At 45.2% G+C, this 20,262-nt stretch overlaps 1 protein-coding gene across 1 annotated transcript in view; it reads right to left on the bottom strand.

The window, feature by feature from the left end:
- ush2a (Usher syndrome 2A (autosomal recessive, mild)) overlaps positions 1 to 20,262 on the bottom strand; it is a 203,433-nt gene that overhangs the window by 46,500 nt on the left and 136,671 nt on the right. Inside the window, exons 62-66 of the mRNA XM_041935708.1 lie at positions 15,657 to 15,880; positions 8,628 to 8,952; positions 5,851 to 6,048; positions 5,605 to 5,759; positions 292 to 490 (exon numbers count right to left, since the gene is read on the bottom strand). Coding sequence (XP_041791642.1) covers positions 292 to 490; positions 5,605 to 5,759; positions 5,851 to 6,048; positions 8,628 to 8,952; positions 15,657 to 15,880 — 1,101 coding nt within the window. The remainder of the gene's footprint in view (positions 1 to 291; positions 491 to 5,604; positions 5,760 to 5,850; positions 6,049 to 8,627; positions 8,953 to 15,656; positions 15,881 to 20,262) is intronic.

Below are 20,262 nucleotides of genomic sequence, written 5' to 3' on the forward strand. Positions count from 1 at the left end.
ATAAATAAATGCATGACAAAGGGAAAAAAAACAGAAAAGGAGGAGGAGAAGAAAGGAGATGATTCAGTGGTGACAAAGGAAAAGAGCAGAATATCTGGAGCCTGAGGTGAGGAGGTGAGAAGGCGGGGAAAGAAGTGAGAGGTGCAGGAACGGGTGGAGGAGTGGAAGACACAAGAGAAGAGAGAAAAAGGGATACAGATAGAAGACTACAGGAGGAGGAGAGAACAGGTGAGAGGAGGAGGAGGGAAAGTAAAATGAGAGACAGAGAGAGAGTGTGGGGGGAAATCTTACCAGTCACAGTATAATTTCTGGGCCCGTCGTTGTGTGTAAATATGGTTCCGACACCGGTCTGGTTCAGCTGGTACCGCTGTATGACCCCACTGGGACGACTGGGTTCAGACCATGTCAAATGGAGGGAGGAGGGGCTTAAAGCTGTTACCACTGGAGGCTGCACGCCCTCTGGGACTCCCCGGACTGTCACTGCCACCACCTAAACACACACATACACATGGACATGCACACACACACACAAACACACACACACAGATATAAACAGAAGAAAACACACACAAGAAATACAAAATCTAACACATTTCCAGTATTTTACAGACTGTAAAAGGTGTGGATAACAGATGGATTTCTGCTCTGATCATTTATGAATGTAATTAACACGATCACAACCCAATAAAAAACTGCATCCAAATTCAGGGCTTCTCTTTCTAAGGCAATAAAGACCTTGTTGACAACAGAGAAAGACATTTGCTGGTGACTTAATTTATTGCCAAAAAAATATAACAGGAAGACGGGTAAAATCCGGACAGCAACACATTTTTATGTTCCAACCTCACCTGCCAAATCCAGACAAAACAGGGAACACATGAAGACAAAACACAAACTATCGAACAACCTGCATTGTGGAAAAACCATGCTACACACAGAGGCAGCATCAGAATGTCCAACACAGTGAATGTACTATTACCATATTTTAACATGTCTGACTATATGTGCAGTCTGCACACTATAAATTTCATGCACAATGCTATAATTCATTCCAAGAACCCGCGACTTCGAGGGAGGAACCATGTGAGAAGTGTAAATATGCGAAAAACCGGAAAAACGAATGGGTCAACAAATGTTTGTCATGTGTTTGGACTGGCAATTTTAGCTTGAGCAGTACGTCAGTGTGAGAATACAGGAAGCTTGCGGTGTCCAGTTTAAGGATTATCTTTCCAGAACGCTACTCTGCCCCCAATTCTGATAACAACAAGCCTTAACCGACACACCGAATCACTTTATCAGTTCTGCACGACAAAGAAAACAACTGAGAGCTGCTCAATAAACATTTAAATCATGATTTGTTGCGGCCGTGCCAAACAACAGCATTAACAAAACATCAAATAATCAGGGTTAGATTCAGCTCATGCAAAAAATAAAATAAAATAAATAATATTACTCTTTTTTAGTACAGTGTTGAGTGACCATCTTATTGTAAATTCCTAGTGTGGTATCTGTGGGCCCCTGTGAACGCTGGTTGAATGTGGAGACCACAGAATCACGGGGCAATCTGCTGCTAATGGCAACGGGGATATCCTGCCTTAATAGACTGTCACTAGCACTTCCCCCACCTGTCCCACACAGTGCTATGCAATTAGAACACTGCTACTACAACTAAGGAGACACACACGCACGTGCACACACATAAACACACACAGGTGTGTGCAGGTATACACGCAAACACGACCGGGTTGAAGAGAGGAAACAGCGAGGGAGGCAGAGAAGAAGACGACGATAAGGAAGATGCAGGGAAAGTGGAGTATCAATCAGTGAGCGCTTCAGGGTGCTGTTAACTTAGATGTCTGTCAAGATTTTGCCCAGATGTGAAGCTTAAATAACTGCCTCTGTGGGCATATATGGCTTTATGAGTGCATGCATGTGTAGTTAATACAGTAAACTTGAAGTTAGCCAAATTCGGCTTTTGTGGAAACTTAACTCAGATTTGAGCCGTACACTGAAACAGAGGCACTACAGTTACAACAGTTCAAATGTTACAGAATTAGAATCATTAATAGCTGAGAAAAATACAACATAGCTGCTTACATTTGACCAACATCTAATGAAAACTGGGATACTCTTTATCTAACCTTTCGTTCTGTACACAAAGGAACACAGAGGAACGGGATTGTGAGAGACATAGAGAAAAGAGAGAAAGGGAGATGTCCGACACCAGATGACAGTTGTTGTAAAAGTGAAACTGGTGTTTGGACAGTGGGAAGGAGGGAGGACGACAGAGGCTAAGAAAGGAAAGAGACAGCAGTTGGGAGAAAGTGAAGAGTGTGGCGTTAAGATCAGCGGAATGACAGCGGACAGAGAGCAGAGCGAGCAGGACAGAAGGATTGGAAGACAGAGGAGGACCAATCGCTCTTCCACCCGCACTAAGTGACCAACCGTATTAGATCAGCACCTTCTGTTGTCACAGCAGGTGCACGTTTGTGTGTGCCTGTGTTTGTTTGTCTCTGCCTGTGCGTTTGTGTGTGTGTGCGGGGGCTGATGCCAGGTAATTGCAGTGGTGTATTAGGTTAGCCCAAGTTATCCCATAATTGGGACTGTTTGGCCAATTTTCACTGGTGTACAAACTAATCCAACTCACTCCCTTTCCACCCTCTGCTCGGAGTGAGTGTGTGTGTGTGTGTGTGTTGGTGTGTGTGTGTGAGAGAGAGAGAGAGAGGGACGTAGACAAGAGACAACAGGAAGACAGAGATTGTGGTGTAACTGCATAAGGCTTTAGGAGGATATGTGCTTGTATACAGAGTTCTCCTGTTGGTCATGTACTTCTCAGCCGACCTATGGGGAGAAATGCTTTTGCTGTCAGAGGTCACGTTGGTGCATCATTTGCATCACGCTGTTGGCTTTATTCAGGTAATTTTATGCTAAATATTAAATGTACATTTAAGGTGTGTGTACTAGGGCTGGGTGAAAAAAAATCACCTTTCATCTGCAGGTTTAAGCTAATTTAGCTCACTGTTTCAGTCCTCAACTCCTCATTTTAAGTCAGACATTTTTAGGAAACAAGCTCAGGCAAGGAGTCATTATCCTACTGAGTGCGCACTGCCCAGTGTGAAATGGTTAAGAATTAAAGCCAATGAGGACATCTTCTTGCTCAGAAACTGCAGCTAAATGTTGAATGAAGACTGGACTTTTTTGGAATTCCTATTTCATCCATGTCATCCCCAGAATTAATTTAAAGCACACATTAATCCATCCATCCATCTATTTACTTACCAACCACTCACAACCAGTTCAACCAACTGTACCTCCACCTCACCCCTCCAGTGACACATCTACATGCTTTGTCTTTACGTAAGAATGTGCTAATCAAAATAATGAGATGTTAAATTAGCTTAAAAAAAAAGAGCCTGAAAGACAGTTTTCTACGTGAGCTTTCATCACCTCTAAGCCGGGGAAATTAATTGTTGTGGTGATATCAGCTCGGCTACAGCCAGAGAGATAGCAGGGGGAGTTCTGTGTGAAGCTATTATGGACGCTATCACAAACATCAGGTAGGCTCAGCAAATCCAGAGCCTCGCATACAGGGGGGAGAGCGGAAACGCGGCTAAATAAAAACTTGTTCCGACACGGTAACAGTACAGGGTTCACAGAGTGTGGAAACATCACACACTGTAATTTCTGAACAACAAAGGTCAGACACAGGTTTAGAATTTGTAATATATCACTTGCAGAACAACTGAGTGCCTGAATTACAATGTAAACAACGTTTTGGAAATCAGCATCTGAGGAGGCTTTTACAAGAGGGTGAAAAGGGCATTTCACTGAAAGGCCACCGGCTAAACAATGGATCAGATGAGCGTCCAACTGCAGAAGACCGGTGCTGCTAGGCTGCTGTTCTACGTGAACCCAGTGTGAAGCAGGGGGCTGCCATGTCCAGGCCATTTCTCCTCGACAGAACAAAATGGGAAAAGTGATCTTTGCACACGTGCATTAACACAGGTGCATAAGACAATAAGGGATGAGTCTAAGTAACAAAAGCAGCTCCTACACACAAGCTACTATTGTAGTAAATCTTTGTTCAGCAGATTAATAACCAGCATATGTATGTTCTCTGAAGCAATGTTGTCTCTAATTCCTCTCTCTCCCAAACACACACCAACACACCTTTTTACACAATTTCTTCTCCTTTAAGTGTTCATCCTAAATTAAAGGAGTGAACTAAACTACACAGTAAAGTAGTGCTTAGTTCAGTGAAGCTCAGATCATCATCAGAGGAGCCATTAGACAATCATACAGGGGTAATGTCTCCAAGAAATGCGGTGCTACAGCAGTGTACAGTTTTAGAAAAGTCTAAGTGTGTGTGTGTGTGTGTGTGTGTGTGTGTGTGTGTGTGTGTGTGTGAGAGAGAGAGAGAGAGAGCTCTACGTGGACGGGTCCCAGGACAGAGACGATCAAACAGGAATGTAGAAATCAACAGAGCAGGCATCCCCTTCCCAAGACAAGGAGCAATCAGAGTAGCATCTTATATCATACACATCACAAGTGCTGCTTGACAGCGGCAGTCACTGATTGGTTATCTCAGTAGCAACTGCTGAGACTTTAAGCTTTATGAATAGACATGCCCAACCATTTCCTGTGAATGTTCCAAACTCCCAGCACCCCCTGAATGTCAGACTCCTAAAATCTTACATATCCAGTGTGTAGGATTTAGGGGAATCTATTGGCAGAACAATTATCAGGAAAATGTTTTATTGTATAATCACCTGAAAATAAACAGCTTTTGTTACCTTAGAATGAGCTCTGTATAGCTACAAAGGGAGCTGGTCCTCTTCCACTGATTTCACTGCTGCACCATCGTGTTTCTACAGTAGCCCAGAAAGGACGAACCAAACACTGTCTACACAGGGCCTTTCATATTTTTAGCGGCCTCTGTAGGTCCTCCTACATGCTCGGAAAGGGACGGGTGAGGCGAGGGGAATTCAGTTGGTTGCAATCTGCAACCTCGCTGCAAGATGTCAGTAAATCCCACACACTGGCCCTGCAGACAGGTATTACATTTGTGGGACAGGTAGGTATCATGGCTACGTTCACACAGGAAGCCTTAGTGCTCAGTTCAGATTCACTATTCTGATATGATTATTGTTTGGATGTTCTGTATCGGTATATGAAAGTCCCTGTTGAAATTTTATTTTTTCTCATTTTTCATGTGTTTTCCAGGTTTTCCAGTCTCATGCAAGATACTCAGTTCAGGCGAGACAGTGACAAAAAAGTTGCATGAATTCTGATATGAGTGTTTGGACTGAGGTCAAAATGCAACAAAACAGACCTGTATCTGATTCAGGACCAGATGGTCCAAAGTAGAACTGAAAAGATCAGATTTGTGCTGTTCACACTGCCATGACATAAAAGGGATCTGAGTCACATAAGAGCAAAAAGATCAGATTTGGTCAACGTATGGCAGCAGTCAGAGCAGAATGTCAGACACACACACACACACACACACACACACACACGCTGCTTGTGAGCTACTGAATACTGTGATGCAACATAGAAAGCAAAAGTGTAGCAGCACTGACACAAACACACATGTTGTCTTACCTGTGTACTGTCAGTACAACCAGCGCGGTTACAGACCCTCAGCTGGTAATCGTATTCCTGGAAAGGCCTGATCCCACCCACATCAGTGAAACTGTTCTCATCACCACGGTAGCGCTCTTGTCCATTCCGCAGTATAATATAGTGTGTGATCACACCTGAGGAAGTGGAGAAAGTACTTTAATGTTTTCTCAGTATTTCAAAGCTACGTATAACATCTTGAACACACACACACACACACACACACACCATTAGGCCTGGCAGGTGCTTGCCACTGCAGCTGGATGATGTCATCTCGTTCACGTAAGCGACTCCAACGGGGTGGTGCCACCCCCCACGGTTTGTCTTCACTGGTCGTCACTGTTGTAGCATGACTGGAGCCTCGTCCAAAGCTGTTCCAGCCCCTCACTCTGTACTCGTAGGTGGTGAACGGCTCCAGGTCAGAGTCTATCAGACAGTAAGGATGGTAGGAAGGACAGAGGAGACAGAAAAATAAATGAAGGGGGGGCGCAAGAAAATAATCAACAAATACATCGGTTAATGACTATAGAATACCGACTATATCAACAATGCAACACATCGTTTTTTTACATGTGATTAACACTGTAAGTGCACATGTTGTATAAACTCTAATTCCAGCATGGAAACTATCAGGCTGTAAATTTGTTCTATCTGAAGCAGCTAAAACCAATAAAAAAATAATAAAATAAGTAATCTGTGGGGATTGACCAAAAAGAGACTTATATCCTTTTTGCTTAATGTAAATATCCCAATATGATGTTAAAAAAAATCAGTGAATTAGCAAAAATTATAAAATCACAGACGGATTCATTTTTATCAAATAGTTTGTAAGTGACATTAAGTTGCAATAGTATGAGAAGTGGCTTTAGCAAAATGAGGGTTTCAAAATATATTCTTTACTCATCATCAAGGAGATGACATATTTAAAAGCAGTAATTAAGTAAAATAAAAAATAATTCTATTTTTGAGACCCTTTTATACTACATGCACAGTATATACTATCTATGAAACATATGGCAGATTCGTTAATCTAAACTAACGTGCAGCAACGATAGTTGCATCTTGAAATTGTGTGTTCTGGGAGTTGTACTGCCAGTTTAAGCACACGTAATACAAACATATACATAATATATGCACTATCCCTGGTGCACAGATGTAAACGTCAGGCCGTGCCTGAAGCATTCTGGGAGACAGGTTGTGACAACCCTTCTGGTATACATCCAGGAGCATACTGTACATACATACAGATGCACTTGCACACACTCACACACACGTTCATTATTTTTAGGAGTGTTAAGGGACTGCTGCTGTAAATGAGACCACGTTTTAACCGCCAGTCTGGGCCTCTTGTCTTTACTACTGTGATAACTGAAGCAACAAAACACACACAGTGATACCCGCATGTACATTAAACGCTGAATGTGTGTGCATAGGCAATTCCAAAAAACAATATTAATGGGATGCGGACAATACAGTCTACAGTATATTTCTAGCACTCATTGCACATGTGGAGCTATCTGTGTGTGATCAACCTTACGTTTTTTCCCAGAGAAGAAGAGCATGATACCCTGTGTGTGTGACTGTGTGTGTGCGTATGTGTGTGCATGGGAAACATCTGGTGTATGGTGGGTGGCGACAGCTTTATGTGCCTCTGCCCAGATGGTGTCACAGCATTGCCTAGAAACTCTTATCCTAACCGCCCCATGCCACACACACACCCACACAAACACAAAGTAAAAGAAACACATACACAGAACCAGATTCACTGCAGAGGCACACTTAAATAGCAACTAACTGGACACTAACACACACAAAACACATGTAATTATTACTGCACAACCACCCATACACACACCCACAACCACAATTAGTCTTGATTAAACAGACGTACCTACCAATATAAATAATGCGTGGACACACAGAAAATCCGGACACACGCGCTGACAAACACCAGCACACGCATACACTCCAACTCCCTTTGGGCTGATAAATAGTAGAGAATGTTGAAATGGCATTTAAACGCCCATCTCTGTGTTTTAATGACACACGAGTGTACAGCACAGAGAGCTTTACCACGTTACAGCTATCAATGTGCTCCGCAACAGCTGCCTTGGTGTGTGTGTGTTCGTGTGTGTGTGTGTTCGTGTGTGGAAGGGCATCTGTCTCTAAAGCCCGTTGATTGCAGTGGCTGACACATTTAGAGTAAATGCAGAAATGGTTTCCACAGGCTTAAAATTTCTATGAGCGGCGTGCTTCACAGATGGCTATATTCTGCATTAGTTATTCTTCATGGTGGCTCAGAGGACTGAAGCGAGAGTCCTAATATTCCGCAAAGTCATAGGTTAGAAGCAAGGATGCAAATACATTATGAATAATCAAAATGTTTAACACCCAAATACATTAGACATACAGAGGCCCACTGACACCAGAGAAAAGATCATGAGATTAAAATCTATTTGAAGTAAACTTTAATTGAGCCGAAGGGTAATTCTGCTAACTTTATGCATTCAGCTTGTCATCATATTTTAATTACAACAGCATAGAAAAGAAAGAGGAAGCAGGTGTGTAATCTGACTCACTAGCAACTAAAACTTTAGTTTCAAAATGCTAACATGCCTTCACGTCTGAGGACAGCGAAGAGCAGCGGGGGGAAAGAGAGGCTGATGCTGGATCAATCAGCTCGTAGGGCAAAAATGTTGTTTTTAAAGATAGATGATAAAACTGGAAACTTGTCTGAAAGAGCCGCAAAACACTATCGAATTCAGCAGTTGTCCGCTATTGCTCAGAAAAGCTTGAGACTCTCTACTAAACAATGAAAAATATATAAAAATGCAAAAAGAAATTATGCTTGTTACAATGGAATAGTATGTGCTGAGTAATTCTTCAATTCTTCTACTGTAGTAATTCAACTACAGCCTGTTTCTCCACAGAAGACACAGAAGACACACACACACACACACACACACACACACACACAGGCAAACACACACTCATGTACAGATTACCTGTGTAGGTGTATTGGTTGGCATCTCCGCTGTACACGACCTCCTCGTGCGACGGGCACAGGCTTCCCTCGAACTGCAGGTTCTCAGTGTGTGTGGGACTGTATGCTTCTGCCATTTTGTAAGTGTTCTCACTTCCGTTTTTATGTGCGGACAGGCCCGTAGTGTTGTTGATGGAAGGTGAGTACGTTGTGGGTGGTGCGTCAGGGTGTGTGCGCGCAGACAGGACCCATGTGCAGGCGGCCGTAGATGGATCGAGGTCACATGAGCCACAGTAAGATGTAGATGCTGCAGCTACGGGACACACAGCGCCCTGCAAACACTGGCGCTGCACGGAGGAAGGACGGGGAGACAGATAGAGACGGAGAGAGTGGAGAGGAAAGGACGAGATGGAAGACAGGTGAGTTAAATAGCAAGAGAGCACGAGAGGAGACAAAAAGGGAAAACTATGAGGTTCAATCAAGTGATTTGTCTCGATGACTGCACTGTGAAACTCTTATAGAACTCTACTGTTATACTGTTTACTAGGAGCTCTAAGCAAAGATCATAGAAACTCTGAAACATCTTTTCTATAAAGTACATGCAGAATAAAGCTATGTACTTGTTTGTGCATGTGTGTGGTATGCATGGTCCTTAATGACATCATTAGAGCTAATGAGAATCCCTACCCTTTGTCCCTGTGTGTGTGTGTGTGTGTGTGTGTGTGTGTGCGCGCGCGCCTGTGTCATGCTGATTTGGGAACACACAAACATCACATGACCCCAGTTGATAAATGGAAGATGGCCCAGTCCCCAACTCCTGATGTGACAATGGGTGTGAGTTTGAGGAAGAGAAACAGAGAGAGAGGGGAAGAAATTCTATCTAACCACCAATATTCACCGTCTAAGTGCGTATGTGGAACATATATGGCACACCTATAGGTGCATTTCAATTGTTATGACAAGCCCGGAGGCACAAGGTTTGAGGACTCAAGATGCAGACCACAGACAGCTCAGCAGAGTATCAAAATAAAAGGTTTATTTAACTCAAAGCGCTCAGGATAAACAATGAATGGCAAACTGAAGGAGATACAAAGTACAACAGAAAACGCTAAGGATAACTGGAAAACTAGAAAATGAATAATCAAGCTCGAAGGCTGAGGCGATAACAAAGTAACAAACAAATATACCAAACTAGACTAGATGCAAAGTATCAAACAAAAGACCTTACAGGCAATACTGATAACTAGACTTACACAGACACGGATCAAGGACGCTAGAGAGCAAGGCGAGTACGAGACAAGGCACATGACAATCTGGCACAGGACAAAGGGAGACGCGGACTATATATACACGAGGTAACAATGAACAGGTGGAGACAATTAGGGCGGGGTAGACAATCAGACAGGCGGGAAACACACCGGGAAGTCAAGGGCCTGAAACGAGAGGAGAGTTAGGTTTCACAATAAAACAGGAAGTGTATGACAAGACATGACGCTAGTGAACAAAAACACTTAACAGATTTGACGAGACATGACAGTACCCCCCCCTCTAGGGCCGGCACCTGACGGCCCAGGAACATCAGGGTGTTGTCTGTTAAAGTCCTCTATGAGCGTTTTATCTATAATAAAGCTTGTGGGGACCCAGGATCTCTCCTCAGGACCATACCCCTCCCAGTCCACAAGGTACTGGAATCCTCGTCCCCGACGGCGCACAGCGAGCAGCTTTTTCACCGTGTAGACGGGACTTCCGTCTACCAGGCGAGGAGGTGGGGGTGGGTCGGTGGGTGGTACCAGGTTGCTTTCACGGACAGGTTTGAGTTTTGACACATGGAAAGTGGGGTGGACTTTCATGGACCTGGGGAGTTTCAATCGGACAGACACGGGATTAATGACTTTGGACACTGCAAAGGGACCCACAAACCTGGGCGCCAGCTTTCGGGAATGCACATGGAGGGGGAGATCCTTAGTGGATAGCCAAACCTTCTGGCCCTGAACATACTGTGGTGCCGTTTTACGGTGTCGATCAGCCGCTGCCTTTACCCGTGCCTGGTTACGGGACAGCATGCTCCGTGCTGCTGCCCAAATGCGTCGGCATCTTCTTACCAGTGCGTGGGCTGAAGGGACGGTCACCTCACGGTCGTTTATCTCAAACAGAGGGGGTTGATATCCATACACTACATGAAAAGGGGACATTCCTGTGGCTGCTGTGGGGAGAGTGTTATGCGCATATTCCACCCAAGTCAGGTGGTCGCTCCAGGAAGTTTGATTCTGGGAGACAAGGCATCGGAGGCAAGTTTCTAGGTCCTGATTCATTCTTTCGCTCTGGCCATTGGATTGTGGGTGGTACCCGGATGTCAGGCTGACGGTAGCACCCAGCATCTGACAGAACTCTTTCCAGAAATTGGAGATGAATTGTGGGCCTCGGTCTGAAACAATGTCTTTAGGTAGTCCGTGTATGCGAATTATTTCCCTGATCAAAACAGTAGCTGTGTCTTTGGCTGACGGTAGTTTGGGCAATGCGATAAAGTGGGCCATTTTAGAAAATCTATCCACCACCGTGAGTATGGTTGTGTTACCTCTAGACATGGGCAGTCCTGTGACAAAGTCCAGAGCGAGGTGTGTCCATGGTCTCTGGGGAATGGGCAGGGGTTGAAGGAGTCCGGTCGGGTTTTGTCGGAGAGTCTTGTTCCTGGAACAGATTTCACAAGCCTGCACATATTCCAGTATGTCTTTATTCATGGTGGGCCACCAGAACCTTTGCTTGACCACATACTCAGTCCTTTTTACCCCCGGATGGCATGTAAGCAAGGATGTGTGTGCCCAATGGATCACCTGTGACCTCAGACGAACCGGTACAAACAACCGGTCGCTGGGACAGCCTGCAGGGATTTCATCACCCTCAATAGCTTGTTGCACATCCTTTTCTATCTGCCAGGAGACCCCTCCGACCACACAGTTCAGTGGTAGGATGGTTTCGGGCTCCTTGGCGACCGGTTCCGGCTCGTACAGCCGTGACAAGGCGTCCGGTTTGGTGTTCTGAGACCCGGGCCTGTACGACAAGGTGAACCGGAACCGGCTGAAAAACAGTGCCCAACGGGCCTGTCTGGCGTTCAGTCTTTTAGCAGTCTTAATGTATTCCAAATTTTTGTGGTCAGTCCACACTAGGAATGGCTGTTCTGCTCCCTCCAGCCAGTGCCGCCACTCTTCAAGCGCGGTCTTAACTGCTAATAGCTCCCTGTTGCCCACATCATATTTCCTCTCTGCCTGGTTTAGCTTGCGTGACAAGTAAGCGCATGGGTGAATCTTATTATCTTTAGCAGATCGTTGAGATAAAACTGCTCCTACCCCTTCGTTGGATGCGTCTACCTCAACCACGAACTGCCGTTGCGGGTCAGGTACCGTGAGGACAGGAGCGGAGACGAAGGCTGTCTTCAGACGCTGGAAGGCGGCCTCAGCACCGGAAGACCACTGAAACACTGATTTGGCAGATGTGAGAGCATGGAGAGGAGCAGCAACAGAGCTAAAGTTTCTGATGAATTTTCTGTAGAAATTAGCAAAGCCCAAAAACTGTTGTAATTTTTTGCGGTTTGTCGGAACCGGCCAGTTAGCCACCGCGCTCACTTTTTCGGGATCCATCTCGATCTGGTTCTTGGTTATAACATAACCTAAGAATGAAACCTGGTTAGTGTGAAACTCACATTTTTCAGCTTTTACGTACAAATGGTGTGCAAGTAGGCGAGAGAGGATTTGGCGTACATGACGCTGATGAGATTCCAAGTCAGGCGAGAAAATCAGAATATCATCCAAATACACGAAAACAAAGTCATTCAGGTATTCTCTCAGAACATCATTCACGTACCCTTGAAACACAGCTGGGGCATTAGTCAGTCCAAACGGCATCACCAAATATTCATAGTGTCCGCTGGGGGTATTGAACCCGGTTTTCCATTCGTCCCCTTCCCTGATGCGGATCAGGTGATAGGCGTTGCGAAGGTCCAGCTTTGTGAACCACTGGGCCTGTTGTAGGAGCTCAAAAGCAGAGGACATTAATGGCAATGGGTAGCGGTTCTTGACAGTGATATCATTAAGCGGACTGTAGTCTATGCATGGCCTGAGGGACCCATCTTTTTTACCCACGAAAAAGAATCCTGCCCCCGCGGGGGAGGATGAGGGTCGGATTATCCCGGACCTAAGTGAGGCTTGGATGTAATCATCCATCGCTCTACGCTCAGGCACCGAGAGTGAAGAGTCTCCCCTTGGGGATGGGAGCTCCGGAGAGCAGCTCGATGGCACAGTCTGAGGATCTGTGGGGAGGTAGCGATGTAGCTTTGTCCTTATTGAAGACCTCCTTGAGGTCCCAATAACACCGCGGCACCCGGGCCAAGTCCGGATACTGCTCACTCTCTTCCTTTGAGATGTCGATGGCTGCAGTGCTCTGGGTTTCTATGCTGTGGACAGATAAGCATGGAGAGTTTGTCATGTATTCCCTTCCCCACCCCAGGATTTTCCCAGTTTCCCAGTCTAAGTGGGGGTTATTTTTGCGGAGCCACGGAAAACCTAGAATGAGCGAGTGTTGAGCTGAATCGAATAAATGAAAACTGACAGTTTCTCGGTGTGCATTGTCTATGGTCAGCTCACATGGCTCGGTGCAGTGTGTGATCTGAAACAGGAAACGCCCGTTCAAGGCACTGGCGTTTATGGGCTGTGATAACTTCTTTACGGCTACCTGGAAATCCCGGGCTAATTGCCAGTCCAAGAAGTTTTCGTCAGCACCGGAGTCAATCAGTGCCTCTAAGTCACACAGTTTCTGATTCATTCTCAACGTTACCTTAGTCAAAGCGCGAGGAGGATTCAGTCCAGGCAGACGGCTCACCAGCGACCTCCCTTCAGTTGGTGAGCCTGCTCTTTTACCTGGCAGGTTGCCAAGAGGTGGCCTTGTTCACCGCAGTAGAAGCAGGCGTTTTCCCTACGGCGGCGGCTCCTCTCTTCCGCCGTCAACCTGGTATGCCCAATTTGCATGGGCTCCTCCGTTCCAGGAGGCGGCGGTGTGGGCGTGAACAGCGGAGGCGCGGACTGCAGCTCGAAGCGGCGGTCCTCCTTCCTCGGAGGTTGTCTCCAGCCGTCTCCTCGGCGCGCGTTGTCCCACCGGCGATTCCTCTCCCGATCGCGTAGTCGAGAGTCGATCCGGATGGCCGTCGATATGATGGCTTCCAGATCCGAGGGCAGGTCCAGCGGAGCCAGCTGGTCCTTCAGCGCGTCGGACAGGCCGTGGACGAAGGCATCGTTTAATGCCGGGCTGTTCCACCCACTGTCGGCGGCGAGCCTGCGAAAGTCTATGGCATAGTCAACCACTCTGCGCTGACCCTGCCTCAGGCGCAGCAGCGCCCGGGAGGCGTCATGGGCTGGTGACTCATGATCAAAGATTTTGGACAGCATTTTGGAAAATGTCTTAACATCTTGACACATCATAGATTCTCTGGACCATTCGGCCGTGGCCCAGGCGGAAGCTCGCCCCGACAGGTGGGAGATCATGAATGCCACTTTGGATTGTTCATTTGGATACGCACCGGGATACTGCTTGAAATGCAAATCGCATTGCACCAGGAAGGATCTGCATCCACCGGAGTCTCCTGAGAATCTTTCCGGAGCAGCGAGGCGCGGAGCGGCCAAAGCTTGGTCGCGGACCGGCGGAATGGCGGTCGGCTCAGCGTGGGATTCTCCGACAGGTGAAGCAGCGTTGGCAAGGTGGATGTTCATCCGGTGGAATTGTTCTGTGAGTAGACTTATTTGTGCCATGGCTGATCTCTGTAACTCGCTCTGTCTGTCTGAGAGATCCTTTACTCCCTGCTGAATACTACGCAGCTGGTCCTCGTGCTGGTGGAGGAGGCTGCCCTGAGCTGTAAGAGCTGTTCTTAACTGGCTAGGGTCTGCTGAGTCCATGTTTGGCCAGATTGTACTGACAAGCCCGGAGGCACAAGGTTTGAGGACTCAAGATGCAGACCACAGACAGCTCAGCAGAGTATCAAAATAAAAGGTTTATTTAACTCAAAGCGCTCAGGATAAACAATGAATGGCAAACTGAAGGAGATACAAAGTACAACAGAAAACGCTAAGGATAACTGGAAAACTAGAAAATGAATAATCAAGCTCGAAGGCTGAGGCGATAACAAAGTAACAAACAAATATACCAAACTAGACTAGATGCAAAGTATCAAACAAAAGACCTTACAGGCAATACTGATAACTAGACTTACACAGACACGGATCAAGGACGCTAGAGAGCAAGGCGAGTACGAGACAAGGCACATGACAATCTGGCACAGGACAAAGGGAGACGCGGACTATATATACACGAGGTAACAATGAACAGGTGGAGACAATTAGGGCGGGGTAGACAATCAGACAGGCGGGAAACACACCGGGAAGTCAAGGGCCTGAAACGAGAGGAGAGTTAGGTTTCACAATAAAACAGGAAGTGTATGACAAGACATGACGCTAGTGAACAAAAACACTTAACAGATTTGACGAGACATGACATGTTATTGACTTTGTCTGTCTGTACATTTAGAGAATTTAATTTTTCTCTTTAATTTACATCACTACTCCTCTAAAGTCTAAAGAAGGAATGCTAATGTTTTCTTCCAATAATAAGCACTATGCAGGAAATGAATATACAAAATCTAGATAAGACTAATTAAATCGGACAAAATACAGCCTCAAAACATCTGTCACCAGACTGATCATGAATTAGCTGCTAATGCGTATTCAATTTTGTCTGCAAAACACAAAAAATGACGCCAAACAATGCTACCAATATTGGAAATGTGGCTGCTGAAGAACAGACTTTTAAAAGATGCCCTGACTTTGAAACACTTCCAGTGGACGAAACCGCAGGGAAGAGGTGAACAGATGAAAGAAGACAAAGACGGTGTGGTGGAGCTTTAGAAACAGTTTAAAACTTGAATGATAGAAGAGTGTGCTTGAGATCTCCTCATCTACAGTGCAGTGACATGAACACAGACACACACACATTATCTCACGCACAAACACACCTGTATCGGCAGGCCGGGTGTGGGTCGGTCAGCGCACACGTGTCGCTGGGGGTCATAGCCAATCCCGTTGCAGCATTCCTCTTGCTGACGTATGACCTTTGACCCGCAGCACTGCAATGTCACGGTGGCATTGCCCGTAGGGTGCATTGTGGGATATCCGTCATTGCCCACACAGCAAAGGGAGGTTGAAGAGTTTATATACTCCTGACCACAGCAGACGAAACCTACAGGCAAGAAGATGAGCATCATATTACTGTTTTATATGCCTTCTCTTTTTTGATAGGACACCTTCAGCTGCTGATTTAACTTTCTACCGTTCATTCACAGACTAAAACTGACCAGTCTGTGTCCCTAATGAATACGTTTTAACTTCTTGAAATCCAACCTTTCTGCAAACTTCGGTGAAACCCATATTATTCAAAAATATGCTATATATACTTCATTATTCCAGTGGCACTACACCACCTATAGATGCTTCAGTTAGTCCCACAGCACCAAATGCTCACAGGGACAAGCTTCTGCTGGGCTCCAGGTGTCATGTGTATTACCTCCATGCATGGTTATATTACTACATTCAACAGGGAATCCTCCAATAGGACTTGTCCAATTATTCTGCCTCTTTCCTCCTCTTACACCTCCCAACCTTTTCTGTCTTTTCTGCTGTCCTTCTCCCTCTATAACCTCTTCTCCTTCCCTTCACCTCCCCTTGTTTTATGGTCTTCTCTCCGCAATATCAAGGCATAGCTGGACCACACCGTCTCTCCTGCACACTTCCCAAACTCCCTTTTGCTCTCTCTTCAATCCCTATTTTCCCATCTGCACATAAACAGCATTTAGACTGCTCTGAATATTAGTGTGCATCTTCTCTTATCAAGTCTTCTATACATCCTCCTCTCCCCTTCCCTCGCTCTCCTCCGCCCCTGCATGCCTCTTTTCCTCTCCTGTATTCATCTCGTCATACAGCAGTAATATTCAGCCTGTGCTGCCAAAAGAGTGCAGGAAGAGAGGAAGTGTGTTTTTCTGAGAGCTGCCATCTCTGACAGTGATAGGTGATGTCTTTCTGCCACCACTTCACCTTCAGGAGCAAGGTGACATTTAAAATACATGCTATCACTCCATTTCCCTGTAAATGCTTTGCAGCCGGATATCAAACCTCTTTGCATTCTCCAGCACTTCGAATTCTCAATCCAAATAACTTGGGAATGATTGACAAATTGAAACTGTTTTAGTGCCTGCAGATTTGAGGTAGACAGACTCATTCTTGAAAGGCAAAATAATGTTTTAATCTACATAATCTATAAATGTTCGACTTTACTGTGGTTTTAAAAAGCTTTCTCTGCTTTACATTTTCAAATACTGCACTAACTAAATGAGCCTGTTTCCACTTGACTTACCTAAAGTGTAGATATGTGATACCTGAACATATGAGAGAAGTTCAGAAAACATGAATGCTTGTGTGGGTTAGACAACAGTGAGGTCGTGGACATGAGGGTGAAACAAGACAGATACAGTGTCAACATGGCGCCTTCTCCCTCCTAATAACACAAGTCGAGCCAATCTGGTAACTCTGAGTCTGAGCTTACTTGAGGGTGGGCACTGTCAAGCTTCGGCCTTGCAATGGATTAGGGCTTTTATGTCCTGCTATAATACTGAGTCAGCAAAGTAACCCCCTGCTGTGAGGATGCACTGGAAATACAAATGAGCACGGCACGGCACGGCTCGGCTAAAACACCATCACCGTGCTGATGGAAAAAGGACAAATCGCATTTTAATGAGAGTCCAATCGCAAAAGCTTCTCATTTGGAATCAGACTGAAATATTGTAAGAACCCCTCCGTCTTTTGTGATTATTTAGTTTGGAGTTAAAATAATCCAACTTTCATGAGCTATTTAGCAAATTTATCCTAACAGTTGATGACATGCTGATCTGTGGCACTATCTACCCCCAGCTGTGTTGCCCATTTTATTTGACAGCAGACATTAAACACTAAGTCATTGCTTTGTATCATGGCCTCGCCCTTTAATGGGGCTGCAGCTAGTTGTGGAGTGATAAATAACTTATTGTTTAACAACCTAATCAGCGTTCACTCTTTGCACACATGAAATGCAGTTAATTTAAGCAATCATTTCACTTAAAGGCCAATAGTGGAGAATGGCACATATTTTCTCCTGTGCCGTTGCAGTGCATTAGATCCTCACCGCATCCATCACAGGCAACATGTGACAGGAAAATGCATGTGTATGTGTGTGTGATTGTGTGACATAAAGGCAGTCTGACGGCTAGTAACTCACTTAGCAGCGGCAGCTGTTGCAGAGCGGGGGCTTGGTGGCCAATTCCCCCAGCGCCTTACTTCAGCTTCAATGACGCGCAAATAAACAGCTCAACACTTTTCCAAAATAGCTCCTCTCCACTCATCCCTCGTCCTCTCGGCATCCTCACCTCTACTCCTCCCTTCCATCCGGACACCGGGCCCTCTACGACTCACAATTTTTACTCATTTGCCTCACTTCCATTTACACTCTAGCAGTCCGAAGGTCTTTGCATGCATCCTTCAACATGGCTCTGTTCAAAGTCTCTGCATATCACAATTTTGAGTTGAGTTATGGTATTGAATGATGGCTAGAAAAGTGTTTTTGCAGAACATTATGATGTCACAGTGAAGCTGACCTTTGACCTTTTGGATATAAAATGTCCTCACTTATCATTTTATCCTATGAGACATTTGTGTGAAATCTTGTCATAATTAGTGTATGAATTCTTGAATTATGGCTAAAAATGTATTGCCTAGTCACAGCGACCTTTGACCACCAAAATCCAATTAGTCATGAGTCAAAGTACATGTTTGTGCCAGAGGTAATGAAATTCCTCCAGGCACTCCTGAGATATCACGTTCACGGGAAAGGGACGGATGTGAGGTCACAGTGACTTTTGACCACCAAAATCTAATCAGATCATCCTTTATTCCAAGTGGACGTTCGTGTCAAATGTGAAGAAACTCCCACGAGTTATTCTTGAAAAATCATTTTCACGAGAATGGGAGGTGCGAGCATACAGATGGATATTCTGAAAACATAATGCCATCGCTGGCAGGGAGGTGATGTGAAATGTTTTACATTTCCACACAAAGTTCTCCCTTTACAATGGTATCACAAAAACACACAATGACCACAGTGACCTAAACCCCCTGACGACCATTTTACCAACTCCAATTCCCACCCTGCAACCTTGGAGCCAGAGGAGCAATTTAACAGTGAGAAACAACTTGCATAGAGGCCACTGAATTGGCAAGCTGTCACATGACCCCATTGTTTACGTGCATGGCTCATATTGGTGTCCAACAGAGCGTAAAGCCGTAGCTGCCTCAGATGGCCAATAGTTAATTCCTAATTCCATTCACTATCTGACCAGTTGCAACCCTTGTCTTGACAGACACTTGTAGTGAGCACTTGTGCATTTATTCCAACAGAATCAAAAGGCAACCAGAAACTTGCTTCATTCTGGGAACCAGAGAAATGCTTCCAAGACAATGTCTTCACCCGTATCCTCCACCACACTAAAGTGAAAACAATAAACTGGTTGGTCTCCGTTGAGATGAATCACGTCAACCTACAAAGAGACATGGCCATAGTGACCAAATACATGCAACGGTACTTACATTACCAATAAATTGGGGACTAATGCTGCTCCCTTCATTCATCAAAAACAAACAAAAGTAACCATAGCAACCAGTCTAAGCAACAGAACAGGAAATCTACCTTAAATCTACCCTGCTAATAAGCACATAAACACGTTAAAGTATTCACAAACCACATGGATCACACAAACCAAATTCACCAACGTGCTACCAATCTGCAAATTTCTCCGTTGTCACTCTAAGGCCGGATTTAATCTTTAGCAGACAGGTTTTTATTCTGACGAGCCCCCGTTTTGTCAAAACCCAGCTCGAGGGTGGACAAAGAAAGGAGGAACACGCATGAGTGGTAACTGAAAATATGTTTAACTAAAAATCAACTTGAGGTATAAATGAAATACAACAAAACCAAACAGGGTGGAAGCCAAGGGAGAGAGCAACAGGCCGAGTGGCACCATTTATATATGTTGTAGAAAGACCAAGTGAGCTGCATCTCTCTCTGAGGACCAAACAGCCATCTGGCTCCTGGGAGAAGAGGCCTGCTCAGAGGGTCACACTGACCACGACTCTACTTGTTCCTCCCTTGTCCTTTTTCTCACCAATCTTTAAGTCTCCCTCCTGTTTCCACCTGCTTCTTTTCCTCCCACTTTTCCTCCTCCCTCCATCTCTCTCTGTCTGTATCCACTCAGTTCATAGGTCTACATTGTTTGTTTACTGTTCTGCAGCTTCACTTCACTATTGTATTATCACCCATTCAGCAGAAATCCAATCCCCGCCTTTGCAAGCGTTATCTGTGTATGGGTGTGTGTGACATGCTTGTACATTTGTGTTAATGTTATGAAACACACACCTCCCGGTTCCTCTATAAGCTGTGTGTGTTTGTGCATGTGTATGCGTGTGCGTGCATGTGTTGACAACATTTTATCACACACCTCTTGTTTTCTCTCTTGCATCGCAGAATGCTTCAGCCCTAAT

The sequence above is a fragment of the Chelmon rostratus genome, chromosome 1 (assembly GCF_017976325.1).
Source record: "Chelmon rostratus isolate fCheRos1 chromosome 1, fCheRos1.pri, whole genome shotgun sequence".
NCBI lineage: Eukaryota > Metazoa > Chordata > Actinopteri > Chaetodontiformes > Chaetodontidae > Chelmon > Chelmon rostratus.